This window comes from Phascolarctos cinereus, unplaced genomic scaffold, assembly GCF_003287225.1.
Source record: "Phascolarctos cinereus isolate Bilbo 61053 unplaced genomic scaffold, phaCin_HiC Scaffold_2;HRSCAF=192, whole genome shotgun sequence".
Lineage (NCBI taxonomy): Eukaryota > Metazoa > Chordata > Mammalia > Diprotodontia > Phascolarctidae > Phascolarctos > Phascolarctos cinereus.
Window position 1 is genome coordinate 11,615,681 of NW_027555625.1, and position 19,988 is coordinate 11,635,668.

General features: G+C 51.2%; 1 protein-coding gene across 2 annotated transcripts in view; it reads right to left on the reverse strand.

The window, feature by feature from the left end:
* STAMBP (STAM binding protein) overlaps nt 1-17,937 on the reverse strand; it is a 30,289-nt gene extending 12,352 nt beyond the window's left edge. The window contains exons 1-4 of one of the 2 annotated variants that reach the window (XR_013484414.1): nt 17,829-17,937; nt 11,273-11,490; nt 1,222-1,297; nt 643-738 (exon numbers count right to left, since the gene is read on the reverse strand). Coding sequence is in view for 1 of the 2 variants with exons in the window: in XM_021007730.2 (XP_020863389.1) it covers nt 643-738; nt 1,222-1,297; nt 11,273-11,475 (375 nt within the window). In the remaining variant the exon portion in view is untranslated. The remainder of the gene's footprint in view (nt 1-642; nt 739-1,221; nt 1,298-11,272; nt 11,491-17,828) is intronic. The other variant, XM_021007730.2, reaches the window with a different exon arrangement.
* Nucleotides 17,938-19,988: the final 2,051 nt, after the last annotated feature.

The window sequence follows — 19,988 nt, forward strand, 5'->3', positions numbered from 1 at the left end:
TTCATGGGGCCCATCGTGCTGCTAGTCCTCCGGGAGCAGCCCTCCCCTCTGCCAATCCAAGGCTTAGCGCAGAGTTCTGAGGACTCCATCCCTGCTTCCCTGAATTCCTATGGCGTTTCTTGTGGGTATTTATCCCCTATTTCAGCATTTTGCTGTCGACACACACCTTGGAAACAGGAAGCACAAATATTCTGTCCTCTTTTCTACAATCAAGGAAGCAGACTCAGAGAGGCGATTGCCCCCCAGTGTCCAAACAACCACTGGAATACCACCACTACCTGAAGACCCCACTGCCTTTTCCATAACATAGAGGAGGTCGTGGAGACAGCGCCAGACTTTGAATCAGGAAGACCTGGGTTCAAATCCAGCCTCAGAGAGTTACTGGCTGTGTGACCCCGTGCAAGGTACTTATCCTCTGCCTGCCTTGGTTTCCTTATCTATAAAATGGGAATAATGGGAACGCCTACCTGCCAGGGTTCTTGTGGAGCTCAAATGAGAAAACAGACCTTAAAGCGCAATAGAGATGTATGAGCTATTGTGACGACTACTGCATCATGGCCACCTCCTGGCAGAAGGAGGCAGCAGGCCAGGCTGAGCCACCATCCTGAGAGGTCAGCAGAGGCTCCCAGCTGCCACACTGACCTTTCTCCCATTGTATTCCACATACTCTTTGGTATATCTCTTTAGCAGCTCCTTCTTCAACTCTTCTGCTTTGGGAAAAGCGATCTCTTTTAGTTTCTGGGACACAACAAAGAGAACAAAGAGAAGGGATGTTAAGGGGCATTCTCGTCTTGTCTCATTGTGAAGCTGAGTGCACAGCATTAACAATGGATTACAGAAGGCATGAAGACATGAGTGCGACTACAAAAAAGCAACCAGAGACCTCTCCCCGGCTCCTCTGCAGAGCCAGGCAGCCCACTGGGAGGGGGACCTCAGCTTGTCACCATTCTGATCAGCTCTCCTTTTTGGCTTTTCCTCTTCCTCCTCTTTTTCTTTTTAAACTTCTTTGCTATGAGGGGTGGCCCTTGAGGAGGGGGAGGAAGAGTGACAGGGGGGAAATGAAAAGACCCCAGTGTGGATAAAAATAAACAGAAGGCCAGCCTGCTCCAGGATGGCTGTGGCAGGACAAAGCAGCCGCGGCAGACCCCACTTTGCAATGGCAGGCCGGAGCCTTTCACAGGGAGGGCAGTGCTGGGGGCCCTGCACGAGTGAGGAGCTCACCTTCACAGTTTCTTTCTTTTCAGGGATGACCGCCGTCTTGTAGTCTCTGTGCTTTGGTAGCTTCTCAAGAAAAAGCCTAGGAGAGAACAGAGCAGACTGAGTATGCCTCCAGGAGGAAGGCAGAGGGACCCAGACCTGCCGTGCCTCCGGTCTCTGTGGGTCAGCGTGAGCACTCAGCATCGGCACTGGTGGGCAAGAATGGGGACACGCAAGCAGGCGGCAGGCAAAGGCCCCCCTCGGCAACGCCTCCCTGTAGAAGGGCTCTCCTTCGGGCCCGGAAGGGTGAGCACAGCCCATCAGCCCAGGCCTGCCCCACACAAACACGCCACTGCCTGTTCTGAAGCAGCCAGACTCATGCCTGTCCAGTTGTGGTACTCTGGCCTCCAAGCCAAAGAGATGCATTTCTGAAAGGGAGAACTAACTGGCAAAAGGAATTTTCCCGGATATGGTTCTGTGGCTATGGGTGCTGGCTGGACTCTGGCCAGCCCTGGGTTCTGCGGCAACATGGGCCTTATGCGGGTCCCGCGCTCCTTCAGAGGCTTCCGTGGTCTGCACCACACACTGCTCCTTGTCTCGTTCCAATCTGGGGTCTGACCCCATGGGCTGGATGGGGTATTGAGCACATATTTGTCATGTGCTCTTCAAAGCAAGCCTGTCTCTCTTGAGGAACAAAAGCGGTAGAGAGTCCCTTCACCTCTCCTCCAAAGGGAGGCAAGGCGCTTACAGAGCCTCCTTAGCTGCGATCAAGTCCCAGCCTTGGGAAGCACTGTTTACTCCAGGCATCAGGAAGCGATTACGAAGGACTTACTTTGAAATGTTCAACAAGGGTCGCAATTTTGCTCCACATGGAAATCTGCCTCCAGCGGTTAGTGGACACGTTAGAGGACCTCAGAATGGAGATCGCTTTTAATAGGACTGAAGCCAAATGAACAGAAGCAGAGGCCAAAACAAACAGCTGGAGCATGAGCTGCCAACAGCCAGTGTACGTTGGCCAGCCAGCCTTCCCTCCATCCTCAGGAGTAGAAGCAGGGGAGGTGTGGGAGGAGCCTCGGCCCGGGCCAGCAGAGCAGGCAAGGAGCAAAGGCTCCCGCCCATCACCTCGAGAGCACAGACGCTGCCTCAAAGGAAACCAAAGCAAGGAACTGGGTCAGCGTGCCAGCCTCGGTGCCCCTACCCGCTGACCCACTTCCTTATCTCTGACTATGGCAGCTGCTGCCTCTCCAAAGACAGGTTTCAAAGAAAGGCAAAAACCTGGTCCCTGCCCTCAAGGGGCTCACAATTGAATGGGGAGACAAACAGCCATGTATGTATAAGATCCTTACACGTGAAATGGGAGATACTCTAGGCACTGAGGTGGTGTCAAGGAGATGAGGGGAGACCTAGAGTCAGAAAGACCCGAGTTCAAATGTAGTTGCAGACACTTACTGTCTCTGTGACCCTGGGAAGTCACTTGATCGCCATCTGCCTCAGTTTCCTCATCTGTAAAACAGGTATGGCAATAGGACCTACTGCCCAGAGCTCTTGTGAGGGGAGGGGCACCCCTCAGGCCGCTCCTTGCCTCTGACTGGACAGGGCAGACATCAGAGAGCTCCTTCCACAGCCTCCATTTAACAACAATAATATAATAATGATGATGAAGATGGTGACAGCTATCATTTATATGGTGCTTACTGTGTGCCAAGCACTTTACAATTATCTCACTTGGTCCTTACAACAACCCTGGAAGGCAGGTATGATCATTATCCCCATTTTACAGATGAGGAAACTGATGCAAACAGAGGTTAGGTGAATTGCCCAAGGTCATACAGCCAGTATGTGTGTGAGGTCACATTTGAACTCAGGTCTTCCCCACTCCAGGCCTGGAACTCTAACCACTATACCACCTGTCCAGCTGTCCCAAGGTACACCACTTGAGGAGTAGGCCCAGGCAGACACCTTGTCATTTCTCACTAGGCTGCTCCCCTGTCTCTAGAAACTCAGCATCCTGAAGGATCAAATAATTTCTGAAACTCATGTCCCTTCCTCTGACTGGAGGGGGTGGAGGGTGGACATCGAAGAGTTCCTCCCAAACCCTCAACTTCAGAACGGGGGCCAGGCTAGACATCTCATCATTTCTCCCCTGAAAGGGGGACTTTCTCATGCCTTTGTGCTGGGTACTGTCCCTCCCCTCAGATTCTTTTTGGGGTTCTCCTCCATCAGTTGGGAGCCCCTTAAGAGCAGGGACTCCTTCCTGGGTTTGAAGCCTGCAGGAAGCCTTGCCCAGCATTTTCACTTTCTCCTAGTAACCTCAACAGAATGGCTACCACATGCCACTGATGAAAACCATGAGCGGCTGCCCCCAGAAAGGTCGCATGCCTGGTGGAGGTGGGGTCCTTGACTTGCAACCCAGTCCTCTGAGGGGAGTATCCTACACACCGCTGTGTGTCCCTCAGGAAGGCCAATGGTAGACAAAGGCTTTAGGCTCGGGGTACTTGTTACTGACCAGCTGTCCTCCAGACAAACTGAACAGTCCTCACAGTTTCCCCAACAGTCCCTCTTCCACCTCTGCTCCTGCTTTTCAATCATCTTTCAGAATCCTATCAATCCTTCGATGCCACAACCTCACCTCCCAGGAACTTTCTGGAAAGCTCATACCTGAGAATGAGCTCCTCTTGCTCTGACTGGAGCACCTACTGTCTTCACTACTCCTGGAGCCTGTGGGGTAGACTAGACTCTAACACAGCGTACCGTTCATCTGCCCCACCACACCACTCCTTCACCCCCCTGGCATTGTGCATGGTGCAGGAACTCGGGAAGACACAAAGATAATGTGACAGTCTCCATCTTCAAGGAATCTAACATCTAGCCAGAGCAGATGAACATGCCACAAATGAGATTAGAAGCTCAGGAAGTTACAAACTGCTGTGAGGTTGGACAAGGAAGAAATCGATCCTTTCAAGCTAGGGGAAGCCAGGAAGGCTTCCTAGATCTGACAGGGCTTTTGACCTGGCAGTCTGCCAGCCTGAGAGGACAATGAGGTTATTATGAAGCCAAAATGAAGGGAAGGCAGTCTTGGAGTAGGGAACAGTGTAAGCAAAAGTCTGGAGGTGAGAAAGTGCAGGGCATGTTTAGAGAACAGCAAACAATCTGGTTTCATTCTAGTGTGGCACAGGTAAAGGAAGGGAATGTGAGATAGGGGTACAATGGAAGGCCAGAGTCAGAGGGTGAAGGGCCTTGAATGCCCTCCAAAGGAGACCCCCCAAAAGCATTTGGGTCACAGAGACCAATATGCAGCAGGAGGATGAATCAGAGGGGAAGAAGAGTGTTGGCATGGAAGGGTGGGTAATAAGGGCCTCGATGAGTCTGGTGGCAGGGCGGCTAGGGAGGCAGGAGTGACTCTGTAGGCAGATGCCCACTGAGCGGCGGAGGGACAATGGAAGGTCTCTGAGTGGTCCCAGGGAGGTCACTGGGAGAACAGCGAAAGTTAGGACAAGGAAGAAGATTCAGAGGGAAAATGAGGAGGTGGGCTGCTGGCAGAAGGAAGGAACCGAGGGCCTGGAAGGCAGGGATACCCCTTGCCACTCTGAGATCTTCCAGCATGCTCAGAGCTATTCCTTCACTGCAGCGGGCACCCAGAAAGGAGCAGCCGAAGGGATGTAGACTCTTGCCCCCCGCCAGAATCTGCCAATGCCGTGGATGGACCTTAGGGCTTGTTTGCTTAATCTCCATCTGAACAAGTCTAGAGGTTATTTCAATTCCACTTGAAACAGTCCCTTGGACAGGGATGCAAATAAGTGCCTACTATGTGCAAAGCAGTCCAATTGCCTGAGTTCAAATCCTGTCTTAGACACTTGCTCCCTGTATGACCTTGGACAACTCACCTCCTATTCCTGGGTCTCAGTTCCCTCATCTATAAAATGAGGAGGTTACTTTAGATGGTCTCTGAGGTTGCTTCCACCTCCAGAATCACAATCCTGTCAGACAAAGATACTGAAGGATCTGTGACTTCTCTGGGCACAAGTGTGAGGGAATGAAACACGAATCATGGAGCTCCCTCCCCTAACAGAACACAAGCCCTCTCCCACTTAGGAGATGTTCTTTGAGAATTGTTGTGGCTAAAAATGTGGTCAGCTCACAGCCGACACAGCCAGGAAGCTTGAATTTAGCAAAGATCTCTGGCCCAAAGCCACGCAGTCCATCTATGCCTGGGCCCAGACCTCAAAAGCTTACAGCCAGAACCTCTGCTGCAAAAGCCTTGGAGAAACCAAGCCCTATGAAGCCAGACCTTGTCCCTGCCTTTAAGGAGCTGAGGCTATGACAGGTCTGCCTACCTGGCCGTGCTAACAACAAAGAGAGGCCTAGGCAGCCCCTCGGGGCACCAGTGCACTGGGCAGGGCTTTGGAATGGGCAGAGTGGTCACTGCATACGTAAATATGTATGTCCATGTGTACACGTGTACACACACACATGTGTGTGTGCGTGCATATCACGCTTAGCAAACCCTTCTGACATCTGGGCAACCAAAGGACAATCTCCCTGAGGGGAGCAACCATGTCTCTGGCCTCTCTGTAGCCTCTACCATGCACAGCAGAAGATCACAAAGTGTTTCCAGCATGAACTAATAAATCTTTCAGCACAGTTCTGGCTTTCCTCCTGAGTGCCAGGTACGGGGAAAGAAAACCACAAGACGATCTCGTGCCCACTTTCAAGGCACTTCGACTCTAACTAGGGAAGTTTGGAAAAGGGTGGACAGTCAAGTTACAAAGGTAAAGCAGTTTTGATGTGGTGATAGCCAGAGAATGACTTGCCCAAGGCTACTAGAAGAGTCAGCTGTTAATGGGAAAATAGTACCCAAGAGTCTTGGGGCAGCCAGGCGGTGCAGGGGACAGGGCACTGGGCTCAGAGTCAGAAGGACTAGAGTTCACATCTGAGCTCAGACAAGTAATACTAGCTCTGTGACTGAGCATGTCACTTAACCCCCAACTAAAACTGGAGAAGGAATGGCAAAGCCCTCCTGCACCTCTGCATGGATAGCCGGTCCAGGGGACACAGGGAAGAGTCAGATAAGACTGAACTACAATGAGGATTAGCTCCCAGAGATTCACAGATTTAGAGGTAAGAGGAGCATCAGAAATCCCCTGATCCAACCTCTCCATCCCATAGATCCAGGAAACTGAGGCTCAGGGAGTGGAAGGCAACTGCTCAAGCTTATGTAACTAGTCAGTGGCAAAGCTGAGGCTCATAGTGGGAGGTGGCAGCTCCCCCTCCACAGAGATCTCCAAGCAGACCTTACAGCTGGGATGCCTTTTCCACATGGGTTGGACTACATGGTCACTGAGCTCCCATCCCCTGATGCCTAGGCCAGGACTCCACTGCTAAGCCATAGAGAAAGCGTCCTATGCAGGCAGCCTCCCTAGCCAGGGAACAGAGCACTCCAAGTTTCAGCCTCCCAGCCGCCCCCACCACAATGACGATCACCCTAAGAACGGGCCGATTCATGTTAGCAGTGCAGCAGGTACTGAATAGCTGCAGCCCAGATGTGTACAGAGAAGGCAGGGTCACGTCTGGCTGGGGCCCCGGGAGCGCAGACATGTCAAAGAGAAAAGAGCTTCATTAAAAGCAGCACCAAAGCAGCACGGGGCACCCTCCTCCACTGCAGACAGGGAGGGGAGGATGGGAGCCGGCCGGGCAGCAGAGCCCCAGCACGTTTGGATTAGGAGGCTTGGCTGTGAGAGGCTCTCAGAGCCCAGAGAGGAGCTGCCTAGGTACTTCATAGATCCCTTCCCTGTAGGCTCCCCCGATGCCCATAAAAAGCTCTGAAAGTGTCCACGGCAGGAGTGGCTACTGCTCATGTTCATCAGGGAAAAATGCACTGAATTCATTCTGCTGAGGATCCGTCCCTTAAACTCGGGTCTACAAAAGGCAGCACATTCCTAGAGGAAGAGGGTAGAGGGAGGGGTTGGGGAGGGGGGGCTGCTGGGAAGCCACTGGCTCCGGGCTGGGGGAGGCTCATCTAGCCTTCATCTACTGCCAACCTGTCATGAAAGTATCTCTGACGCTCCAAGCAGGGCTTTTTTTACCTTCTTTGGGGCCTGGACCCCTTGGACAGTCAGTCTGGCCAAGCTGGGGTATCCGGCTCACAATCATGTTTTAAGGGCATAAAATAAAATGCTGAGGGTTACAAACAAAACCAAGAGTTAGTAAAAATAGAGGTAAGGGCGTGGTTTTTTTTCCCCATCCAAGTTCACGGACTATCTGAAACATCCCTATGGACTCTGGACCCCAGGTTAAGAACTGTCTGGCTTTGGAGCCTATTTGCAGTTGGTGAGGCTAGGGTGGTGAGCAGAGGCAGGGGCCTGGTACGCCAGCCATAAGGAATGCAGGGTGCATTCCCAGCAGCTCCCAAGCAGCTCTCATGAAGGGCAGTAGAAAGAGCACTGGATTTGAGGCCAGGGGGTCCATCTCATCGACCCCCTGACCAAGGCCCAGCACTGGGGCTCTCTGGGTCTGAGGGGAGGCCTGCCAGTAGAGCTCGAGCCCCGATACAGCAGGGAGCCTCTTACTTTTGTCTGTCTTATTTCCTGCACCTATCACAGTGATGAGCACACGGCCTCTATCTGCAAGAACTTGGACAAATGCAAGCCAGCTGAACCCCATTCCCTCACTTATTTCCCAGCTTCCTTCAAGACTACAAATAAGAAAAAGACAGTCCCTGGCCTCAAGGAACTTACAGTCTAACCTGGGAAGACAGCACGCAGAAGGAAGCTGGGAAGGGAGGGGTATCGGGGGTACCTGGCATGGGACTACGTCCCGTGGAGTCCAAACCGAGCAGAACTGTAGATGGGAAGTGGAGAGTGAGCTGGAGAGTCCAGATCACAGCCCTCTCCAAAGGAAGGCTGATGTACAAGCAACCAGGTGATCACCCAGCATTTAGTAAGCACTCACTGTATGCCAGGCTCTGGGGTAAGATACAAAGAAAGGCAAGAAACCAGCCTCGGCGCTCACTGCAGTGTCTGGCACACAGCAGGTGCTTCATAAAGGTTTACTGAGTTGAGTCCTACCTCGCCAGGCTGCTGGGACCAGCGTGCTTTGTAAACCCAGAAGCATTCGAGGAACGTGAATGATCAGGTTCAGAAATCTTCAGAATTTCTACAGTGAAGTGAGTATCCTGGTGACCTTGCTGGCAGCACTTGCCAGATGCCCACCAGGCCGGAGTCTAGGGCCAGAGTCCTATGCGGGGGAGCGGAGCCACTTGGTCCTCCGTCATCCCTTCTCAAGTCCAAACTGCCCAAAAACCCTTCCTTTAGCACTTGATCGCTCCAGGCTTTCAGACTAGCCCAGAGGAGCTGAAGCACCGCTCCGTGCCCTACCGAACTACAGGGAAGTCAGGACTCGCTAGGGTGGCCTGCAGGAGGCCTCAGCAGCGGCTCTCTCCAAGAAGCTCCCCTGTGGCCACCTAGCAGGGGCGGGTCCGCGGCGTCAGCAATGCAAGTGAAGGAAAGGTGTCGCTAAAAAGCTTCTAGCTGGTGGTCTCTTTCTGGCAAGAATCTGTCCTTAGAGCAGAGGTTTCTGAGCTTTTTTGTGAGGTGGATCTGTGGACCTCTGCTCATACCAGTTTCTAAATGTCTAAAATAAAATACATTGGGTTACAAAGAAAACCAGTCATATTGAGATGTGATTAAAATACAGTAAAGACAAACTGAGAGAGACAGAGGGGTGAGCGTGTGTGAGTGTGTGTGTGTGTGTGTGTGTGTGTGTGTGTGATACGTGGTGGTGTGGGAAAGGCAGCAGCGCCCAGCCATAACAACTGCAGGCAGCTTCACTCTTTGAGGGTGCGTGACCACCAGGGCAAGGCTCCATGGCAAAAACCCAAAGCCAACAAACAACATTTTTTGGGGTCATGGCTCTTCGCCTCTGTTGTGTCCTGGAACCCTCGGGCCCAGAACTGTCACTCTGGTGCAGCGTATGGAACCCTTCTTGGAATGACATTTTTAAATGCATAAAATGAAGCAGACAGTACTATAAAGAAAACCAATTCTGCTGAAATACCGAGATCAACCCAATTGTAAGAAAAAGCAGTTCCTGGATCCCCCAATGAGAACTTCTGCTGGTCATTTGCATTGTAGTGCCCTTTGTAACCCTCTTCCCAGAGCCTTTAAAGTACTGCTAGACATCCCAAGCCACTGGCAGAAAGAGAACAGAGCTCCTGGCTGGAAAAGAGTGCAGTCAGATGAACTGATGAACTCATGAAGGCTGCCTTTATGCCAGTGGGTAGGTGCCCACAGAGAAAGGCCTAGAGGAAAGGACAGAAGAGGAAAAGCAGGGCACTGAGGCCCTGACAGCATAATGACTTCCTTAATAATATTTGGAATTATAGAGCACTTTGAGTTTTGAAAAACACCTAGCATCCAGGATCTCATTTGTTCTCCATGAAAAAAACTGGGAAAGGAGGCAGCACAGGTTATTGACCCCCTTTTACAGATAAGGAGACTGAGGCTTAGACAGATAATGAGTGTTGGAAGCAGTATTGACCCCAGATCTCTCCTGATTCAGTCTCAGGCTCTCTCCATGACAACTCACTGCCTTCTCTTCCATATTATTTCATTTTTTTTCACAAGCAATACTGAATTTCTCCTAGGGTGCTGTCTCACCCTGAGATGGTATGCTCCTTAAGTGTAAAGGCTGGCACACTGTTCATAAGCAATGATGTTCTATGATTAGGGTGACTGAGATAAAGGACGTAGGAGAGAATCTACCAGAAAAATGGGAAAGCCGTTATAGTTGGAGTCCTTCATCTGAGGTCCACAGATGCCCCGAGAGGACCATGGAGAGATTTCAGGGGCTCTGTGAAAAGAATACCTCTTCCTTTTTCCTAGCCTCTAACTAGAACCTAACCTTTCCTTCAATTATTTAAAATCAGGATGCTGAGAAAACCTCTAGGCTTGACCAGACTGCCAAAGGCAGGAATTCTTGTAGAATCCAAGATCTAGAACCAAATCCCATCCCATCCCCACTTCCCACCTCTCTGGGCCTCGGTTTCTTTGTCAAATGGATGGAGTGGACAACCAGATCTCTAAAACTTCTTCTAGTTCTAAACCTAGAACCCTCCCAACAACTTGGCAAGAGAGGTCATGCCTGTCGAATCCACTTAGCCTCAAAGCAAGGAGAATTTGGACTCCTAAAAATTTTGGCTGGAAACCCTGGCCTAGCTTCAATCCCAGAATGGCTGTATTAAAAGCCCTCGTCAGTAGATGAGCCCAGCAGCCTGGCCACCCTCCCAGTGTTGGGCCATGCAGTTGCAACCCTAAACGTCTCTCGGCACACCCCCTTTTCTACAGTCAGCCAGCCATCGCCCTGGTCCAGGCCTCATCACCTGAAATAGTCTTCTGAGGGCTTGAGGCAAGGCGACCCTATGTGTCCGCTACATTCCCACCTGCCTAGGTGTTCTTCCCAAAGCTCAGCTTTAACATGAGACCCCAGGACACAGTGAGCTGCAGGGCTTCCTTCTCACCTCCAGCATGAGGCACCAATGCCTACGTTTGTTTGGCCCCAAAGCCTAACTTCATTTTTGCCCTCAACAAAGCAGGTATCCTGGCATTCTTGCTATTTCTCACACACGATAACTTCATTTCCCACCTCTGAGACTTTGTCCTGGTGGTTCCTCCTCAGTTCTGCCTTTTCTCAATGTCTAGTCTCCTTCAATACTCTTGTCTCGGGCCTCTTCGGCCCCCAAGCTGGTGATGTCTTTCCCTCCATTCTCTCCCTGCCCTTAAAGGCTCCTGCAGTGGAAGAACAATTTGTGTCCTGGTATCCCCAGCACCCAAGAGAGTGCCTGGCACACAGAAGGTGCTTAATAAGTGTTCACTGACTGATCAATGGATGCTACTGGTATATGAAGTTCAACCCATGGAAATATTACCTTCCACGGTAATATCAACAAGAAAAGAAGAGGATCTACTGCAAAGACATATTCGTATCGCAAAATAGGCTCTCCAGCGAGAGGGATCATGAGGAAATGAGTAGCACTGAGGCTGGAGCCCGCCCCGGGGAGGTGAAAGAAAGGTGTTCTTACGTGATATATTTGTTGTAGAGGATGAAGGCATTCTCGATGTTGCCTTCCTCAAAGTAAACAGACGCCATGCGGATGATCTCCACTCCTGAACGAAAGTATCGGCGGGGGGGAACATCTTCGTTGACCTCCACTGCGCTGCCTACCTGGATGAGGGCTCTGACCCTCTCGTCCGGGGGGAGGCTCACATCTCCGTGGTCAGGCATCAGGGCTGGGTTGTTCTGGAGTGGGAAAGAGAAAGCAAGTGCTCCTTAGAGACTTCAGCCACCTTGCTCACCCTCGTAATCAGACTCCCCAGAGGGGTCACTAGTCCAGCCTTGGCCTGAATCTCTCCTGGGAGGCTCCCAAGGAAGCCCATCACCATTTGGAGCAGATCCAATGGCTAGAAGTCTTTCCTTACATCAATAACCATCTCCACCACCACCACCATTAAGGACAGCCAATATTTTTACAGTGCCCACTCTGTGCCAGGCCCTGGGGCAGGGGCTTTACAATGATTATCTCATGGGACCCCCACAACACCTGGGAGGGAGGGGCTGTTATGCCAAATGTCTCTCCCTGCAACTTCCCCCAGCTGATCCCTGGGGAGTCGGGCAGAACAAGGCTAATGCCTTGATAGAACAGCTCTTCCAAAGCTTCCAGAAAGCTGCCACATTCCCCGCTTGGCCAGTCCTCCCAGGGTCTCTTGGATCTTCTCCCAGCAGGCTGTCCTGCCCTGGAAGCACTGTGGTCTGTCAGGGTTACCCCAAGTGTGGTCTGGGCAGGCTAGGGCACAGGGAGGAGTCACAGTCATCAGCTCCTCCCTCTGCACAATGGTCCTATTTATTCAGCCTCTGTCGGCTGCTGCGTCACACTGATGCCTTGCTAAGCTGGCTGTCCACTAAAACCCTGAGATCTTTTTCAGAACCGCTGTGCAGCTTGCCTTCTCTACAGTTGACAAGCATCAATCCTTCTCACCTTCTCATCCATAAGTAGATATCACAAGCTGAAGAGGACCAATCATCACTACTAGGAAGAACATGGATAAGGGAACCAGGGAAGAGGAAAGGGGGGGATGATGGCAGCCTTCACGCAGAAGAGGGTTTGTCTTCTCGGCCCCAGCGAGCGGAGAAGTTGAGTCAATAGATGGAGTTTCAGGAAGGGGGATTTAGGCTTCAGGCAGGAAGGGCCTTTTCTGACATTTTGGGCTATCCTGAAGTGTGACGGATGGCCAGGCTGTGTGACCCTCGTCAGGTGTGTTGGAGTACAGTGTTCAGACAGGGCTTGGTCTGGACTCTGGACAGCATCTACCAGGGCCCCCACCCTGAGATGCTGTGATCAGAAAAGGAGGAATCTCCCATTGAAGGGGCTGGAGTAGGAAGGGCACCTGCCCCAGGCATAAGGACAAAGAAGGTAGTTCTTTCTCCCACTCCCCTTCCTTAGGCATCACAGGGCTCGCACCCTTCCCCGATCGCAAGGTCAGGAACAGTGTTCAATTTCTCCAGGGTCTCCTCACAGTGGGCTTTCAGTGTACAGTGCATGGCACTATCTGAGAGGAAGATTAAGCCACTTTATTTAGTCTGCTGAAGGCTGGATTTCTCTGTGGATAATTTTGTAAATTTGGGCAGAGGGGGAAGCAGAAGAACCAGCTCTGACTAGGTCTTGCTATTCCTCTGTCCACTCCCTCCAACATCACCCATCTTAGCACAGCAAGGCATTTAAGACTTGGAAATGAGATTTCAGTCAAGTTTGTCTCTGTTAAGTGATCTCTGAAGAGCAAAAGGACAGGTAATTGCCTTGGAACGCAAGACACTGTCCTCTGCCTCAGACCCCAACGAGGCTTGACAGAGAACATCAAAACATCACTGCAAAGATTATGATACCCAGACCGCCTTTGGGATTGAATGCTGAAGTCACCGATAAGTCTTGGGGATTCTATTTGAAATTCCGCACTGAAGGAGATTGGCTCCTGAAACTAGATGGAAGTGCCAGTAAGTGGAACTACTCTCTCTACCAGCTTGTTCTGCTAAAGATTTACAATGCATGAGTTCTCACCCTGGCATTCAATGCCTTCTATGGACTGGCCCTGCCTTAGCACTTCAGCCTTGTTCCCACTTCTCCCTAAACTAGAAGGGCTCTCCGTCAACCTCATCTCCTTTTCATCTTTCAGTTCTAACTGAAGCTGGACTCCACACAGCTTCCCACCAGAAAGTCTTTTCTTTCCCAAGCCAAATTCCACTTCTTCTGATACCTAGTTCATATGTCCTCCAGGAAGGCTCACTAGTCCAACTGTAGGGGTACTGGCTGGGAGGAGAAGGGACCTCAGAAAGCATTTAAACAATGCCCTTCCTTCTACCAATGAGCAAACTTGGGCCCTGAGAAGGAAAGGGATTTGGCTGAGGCTATGCAGCTAATAACTGACATTCCTAGGCACAGCCTCGTCCCAGTGGACTTTGGACAAGTCACTGCTTGAGCCTTGGTTTTCGCTCTGTAAAAGGAGAATATAGGACTAGATGTCTTCTAAGGTCCCTTCACGTCTCATTGCTATGATTCAGCAAAAGTCACTCTAACTTCAAATGTGTTTTTCAATGAAACAAACCACTTGGGATTTGTACAAGTGCTTAGAAATAAACATGCCTGCAGAGAGTTCGGTGGGGCATCTGAGACTAAGGTCACTTACAGATGAAGCTTGAGCAGTGTTACATACACACTGTAAAGATTGGGGTCAAAGGACCTGGGCTCAGATCTGGACTGTACTTATTATGTGTGTTCCTTTGGGCAAGCCACTTCAGCTCTGGGCATTGGTGTCCTCACCTGCAAAATGAGCTAAGCTGAGAAATCTCTAAAGGCCTACCTAGCTGTAAGCCTATGATCCTGTGGAAGGAGAACGCCAAAAAGATGGAAGGCGGAAGAAATGGGACAGGGCTGCAATGTTATCTCTGAAGTCTCCCCATTGCTAAGAGTGAAATCACCACATTCTACTCTACACCTCAGTTCAGCATCCTGTGTGCCATAAGAGAAAGAAGAAACAGGACTCAAGCTGAAGTAACAAGAAGTGGTTAGACCCAAGCAAGTAGAGAGGAGAAATGTGTGCTAGCATTATTTTGAAAGCACTGAAGGATGAGTTTGCAAGCTAGCTATCTCAAAGGGAAGTCAGGAAGCAAACAACAAGAAAATCACAGACAGTGTTACTCTCTGAAAAAGGACCTCAGCAGCCCCTGGCTCACCTGAGCCTGCTCTGTCATCTCTAGACAAACTTTCTGAAAGATCTTCTCCCTCTTGGCAGAGAAGTGGAGGACCGAGTAGGTGAAGATGGGTGGGCAGTCAGATGCAGCCACCACATCTGTGGGTCTGGCTTTAGTAAACAAGGGGGGTTTATTTAATGCTAGGGGAGGAGACAAGGAAGCTTATCCAGAGATGACAGTGATGTAAAAACAAAAGGCAGGGCAGCTAGGTGGCACAGTGGATAGAGTACCAGCCCTGGAGTCAGGGGGACCTGAGTTCAAATCCGACCTCAGACACATGATACTCACTAACTGTGTGACCCTGGGCAAGGCACTTAACCCCACTGCCTTGCCCAAAACAACAACAACAACAACAACACCAAAAACCCAAAAGGCACGGATAACTTTTTCAAATAAAGATCTTGGTGAGAACGATTCGTGCATATACACAGAGGGTACTCTTGATGAAAAGGTGAGATGGCTGGTTTGTAGACCACAAACAAGCCACAGAAGTAACTGAGTAACATAGAAAATACAAGAAACTATGGTTTGTCTACTGATTACAAAGCTGTGTTTGAGGAGGCAGAAGAGGCAGCCTTCAAGGCTTTCCTCCAACACCTTCCAGGCACATGTGAAGATTAAACTCCGAAAAGCTTTAAGAAAGGCACCTTATTCTGGGCTCCTCTGCTGACCGACCCACAAGGACAACTTTAAAAGGGAGACAGCTGGAAGCTGGCCCAATACGCTCGCCACCATCCTGGACGACGTCCAGCACAGAGTGAGACGGAAAGAGGATCCCCTGGGGACGGTGGGGTCCTCCAGGTGCCCTTTGCGGAGACGCTGTGCGAGGGCGTCAAGCCCCAGAGGATGCCTACGGGGTACCTTCAAAGGTCACTCAAGAGACCAATCCAAAGACACAGACGAGAAAACTAGACAGATGAAACAAGCCTACGTCCAGACTATGACAAACTGCTGTTGGCTGAATTAGTCCGTCAGCCAACAAGTATTTATCAAGCACTTACTACGTGCCAGGCACCGCGGGGGATACAAAGAAAGGCAAAGGCAGCGTCTGCTGTCGAGGAGCTCCCCGTCCACCAGGGAGGATAAGATGGAAGCAGCCACGCACAGGTGACACACTCAGGATAGACGGGAACTAAGCCACAGAGGACGGCGTGAGAATTAAGGGGGCTCAGAAGAGGCTTCCTGGGCCAGGCTGGAGGCAGCCAAGCAGCTCAGGAGATGCAGATGAGGAGGTAAAGAGTACCAGCCACAGGAGACCGTGAGGGAGAATGGCTCGGCTGGGAGATGGAAAGTTCTGTGTGAGGATCAGTAATGAGGGCAGTGCCTGCATCACGGAGTCTGTGAGGGAGTAAAGTGTAAGAAGACTGGAAGGGGGGAGGGGTCAAGCCGCAAAGGGCCTGAGAAGCCAAACCGTTGTGGTTGGCCAATTGTTTCAGTCACGTCCATCTCTCCACGACCCCATTTGAGGTTTTCTTGGCAAAGATACTGGAGCAGTCTGCCATTTCCTTCTTCAGCTCATTTGACAGATGAAGAAACTGAAGAAAACAGGGCAAAGTGACTTTCCCAGGGTCACACAGCTAGTAAGTAACAGAGGCCAAATTTGAACTCAGGTCTTCCTGACTGCAAGTCCAGTGCTCTATCACTGCACCACCTAGCTGGTAAAGAAACCAAACAGGGCATTTTATATGTGATCCTGAGGGTAATAGGGAGGCACTGGAGTTTTATTATAGGGGGGGAAAAGGGAGGGGTGACACTGCCACACCTGCAATTTAAGAAGAATAGCTGGGAAGGAGGCCTGTTATAGTGTGGTAACAGTGTCACAAGGACGTTGTTATGAAGTCAGAACCAACTGGGCTTGCCAACAGATTAGATACGTGGGCGGGCAAGAGTGAGGAATCAAGGATGACACGCGGTATCCTCAAGGGTCAGAGCGAAATGAGGAGGGGCAGGGCTTGGGAGAGAGGACAACAAGTGTGGTTCTGCACATGTCGAGTTTAAGACATCTGCCAGGCAACATCCAGTTTGAGATGTGCAACAGGCAGCTAGAGATGTGAGACTGGAGGTTAAGAGAGAGGTCAGGGCTGGAAAAGGCAATCCAAGAATTACTAGCATTAGAAATCATCATGGAATTTATGAGAGCTGATAAAATTACCAAGCAGAATAGTATCGAAAGAGAAGGAAAGGGGGCCCCAGGAAAGGGCCTTGCAGGTCACTGCATCGAGAGTGATCGGCTGAAGATGCACCAGCTTGTACATCTGAGGTAGATGCCACTGAGGACAGGAGCTGGTGCCAGAACTGAAGAGCAGCAGAACAGACAAGATGGTGCTGGGGAAACCACACAGGCCTTTCCAAGGCCCCAAGCCTAACCTTTGCAACGCCAGTCTTCTTCAGGGCACGCTGAAGGATGACTTCCTGGTACGGGGAAAGGGCTGCGAAGTGGAGGTGGGCCTACACCTGCATGGCATGTCTGGAGGTTCCCAAACACCTTCAGCATGGCCACCTGGGGCCTCCTACTGGGAGCTCTGAGCTCGGGCTCTGCACATAGTAGGTGCTTCGAGGCCCTCAAAGTGACGCTTGGAAGGAAGGAATCTTACAGGGAGCCAGGCCAAACCTCTCATTTTACAGATGGGGAAACTGAGGGAGGTGGAGGAGTGAAGGTGATAGATAGGCCCAAGGAAAATGGGGAACATGAGGGAGAGGGAGGTGGAGCCTGACAAGGACAGGATGGGGAAGGGAGACAGAGACAGAGAGAGAATGGAGACAGATGGGGGAGAGAGGGAGAATGGCAGAGGGGCAGAGACAAGACACAGGAGATGGAGAGGAGAGAGACAGGCAGACAGTGGAGGAGAAAGGGAGAGACAGAGAGACTCAGAGAGAGACAAGAGACAGACTTAGAGAGTGAGAGAGATGAGAGACAAGGAGAGACAGGGTGAGGAGAGAGATAGAGACAGACAGAGAGATGAGAGACAAGGAGAGACAGGGTGAGACTAGAGAGAGGCAGAGAGAAGAGAGACAGACAAGGACAGAAAAGAGATGGAGACAGAGACAGAGAGAAACAGAGATGAGAGACAAGGACAGAAAAGAGACGGAGACAGAGAGACAGAGAGATGAGAGACAAGGAGAGACAGGGTGAGACTAGAGAGAGACAGAGAGACAGAGAGATGAGAGACAAGGAAAAACAGGGTGAAACGAGAGAGAGACAGAGATGACACAGAGACGGAGAGACAAGAAGCAGGAGACACCAGAGAAGGGCCCAACAGATGCCGGGCCCGGCAGGTGTCGCGTTCCCCCCAGCGCTGCCTCCTCCCCTCCCCCTCCCAGGCGCCCCCACTCACCCGCCTCTCCGCTTCCGCGCTCCGGGCCTCCCCCAGCCTCGATCTGGTTCTCTCCGCGCCCCGCCCCCGAAGCCGGCGGAGACGCACTAGTGACGTCACATCCGGCCTCGGGCGGAGGGGCCTTCTCTACACCTTGCGGGCGAGAGAGTAGGGAATCGTGGGCCCGCCTCCGCTGCGCGGCCGGACCAATGGGGAGTCGCGGAGCGGAGGCCATCTTGGTAAAGGAAGGCCAACGGAGAAGTGTTGTTCTTGAGTCCTTTCAGTTGTGTCTCGCTCTCCGTCACCCCATTTGGGGTATGCTTGGCAAAGATATCGGAGTGGTGTGCCATTTTCTTCTCCAGCTCACTTTACAGATGAGGAAAACTGAGGTAGACGGGGTTAAGTGACTTGCCCAAGGGCCACACAGATAGGAAGTGTCAGAGGTCACATTTGAACTCAGGTCTTCCGGACTCCGGGGCCAGAGCTAAACCGAGTAGGACGAGCTATTTCTTAAAGGGGCCGGAGGAACTTCCCAGCTCCTCTGGAGAACAGCCTTCAATATAATTAAATAGTAGCGCTTATTCACCTAGCGTTTTAAAGTTTGCAAAGTGCTTTACAAGTGTTAACTCATTTATGAAGCGCCTACTGTGTGCCGGGCACCGTGGGGGACGCTGGGGAGATAAAGGCAGTAAAACCGTCCATGCTCTCAGGGAGCCCCCAGGCTAATGGGGGCGCCCACATGCAAACAAATGCACCCGAGCGAGCCTTCCCCACCGAGGGGCTGGGGTGGCTTCCTGTACTGGGGGTCCGTCCGGAGGAGGGGGTGAAGGGTGGGTCTGACCCTGGGGGGAGGGGGGCTCTGATCCTGGGGGGGAGGGTCGGGGATGGGGAAGGGCTCTGCCTGGGATGGGGGCGGGGGACTTAGGTCCAGAGGGAGCGGATCGTCTGCCCCACCCCCTCAGCACCTTCTCCTCTGATCCCCCACATCCACCGGACCTTCAAGGCTCCAGTGTCAATTCCTTCCTGACGTCCCTTCCACCTCCTCTTCTCTCCTGAGGACCGTTCTTATGTCTCTGCCGGTCCTTGAGATAGTTTCCACTTTCTCACGTACAAATCTTATTTGTTCATAGTGGTTTTCATGTGGTCTCCACCGTTAGACTGTGAGCTTCCTGAGGGCAGACAGCCTTTTGCCTTTCTTTGTATCCACAGGCTCTAGCACAGTGCCTGGCACATAGTAGGCACTTAATAAATGCTTATTGACTTGCCAAAGACTCCCTCCTCCACCCCCACCAGGATACCTGGCCCTGTTCGTTTCCAGCTATGTGAGCACGAGGCAGGAGAGTTCAACCACTTTGAGCCTCAATTTTCTCATCTGTAAAATGGTACTAATACTATTTATACTCCCTCACTTCCTCCTGTTTGAAGAAAGTCATTTTGAAAATGCTGTTGAAATATGCTGTCATTAAAACTAAAAAGATGAAAATAAAACTTGATTCATCAACTACAGCACAAAGATCAATCCATTAATATTTTTCTCATTACTTATTAAGAGACTGCCAAGGCCTTTATCACGATGGGCAAAAGCACTTTATAAACACACCCTTCCCAACACACCCTTTTGAAGTGAGATTTACTGGTGACCCAAAGGTCAGGAAGGCCACCGACTGCCCAGAGCTCAGCTTGCAGCGGCTGGGAGAAAAGCCAGGCCCCAAGAGGGTCTGTCCCAGCGGCAGGAGCCCAGAGAAGACAGCCAAGATACCTGGGCCAAAGCCTCCTTACTGTTCTACCAGCGAGGAAGGCTTTGCGCCTGTCATTTGACCACCAACTTCATCACAGGCAAGGAGGTTTGTCACCAGGGTGGGCAAGGAGTAAAGGATGTTTTGGCCACAGAAATGTGGGAAGGACATCTTAGTCATAGGGAGCGGCCTCTCCTGGCCTGACTGAAAAGCATTCAGAGTGTGTCCTCTGGGCCTCTCCAAACAGTTTGCTAAGTACAATTTACTCCTCGATACCACGGGATCTGACAGAACTTGTACACTTCTGTGTTAACAGGAGGAAAAATTTATTGGCAAACAACAGGAAATACAAGAAACAAAATAAAGATTGAAATGTGCATGAAATACAAATCTGCACAGATAGCCCGATCCTAATATAAGCTCATTGAGGGGAAGGATTGTGTCA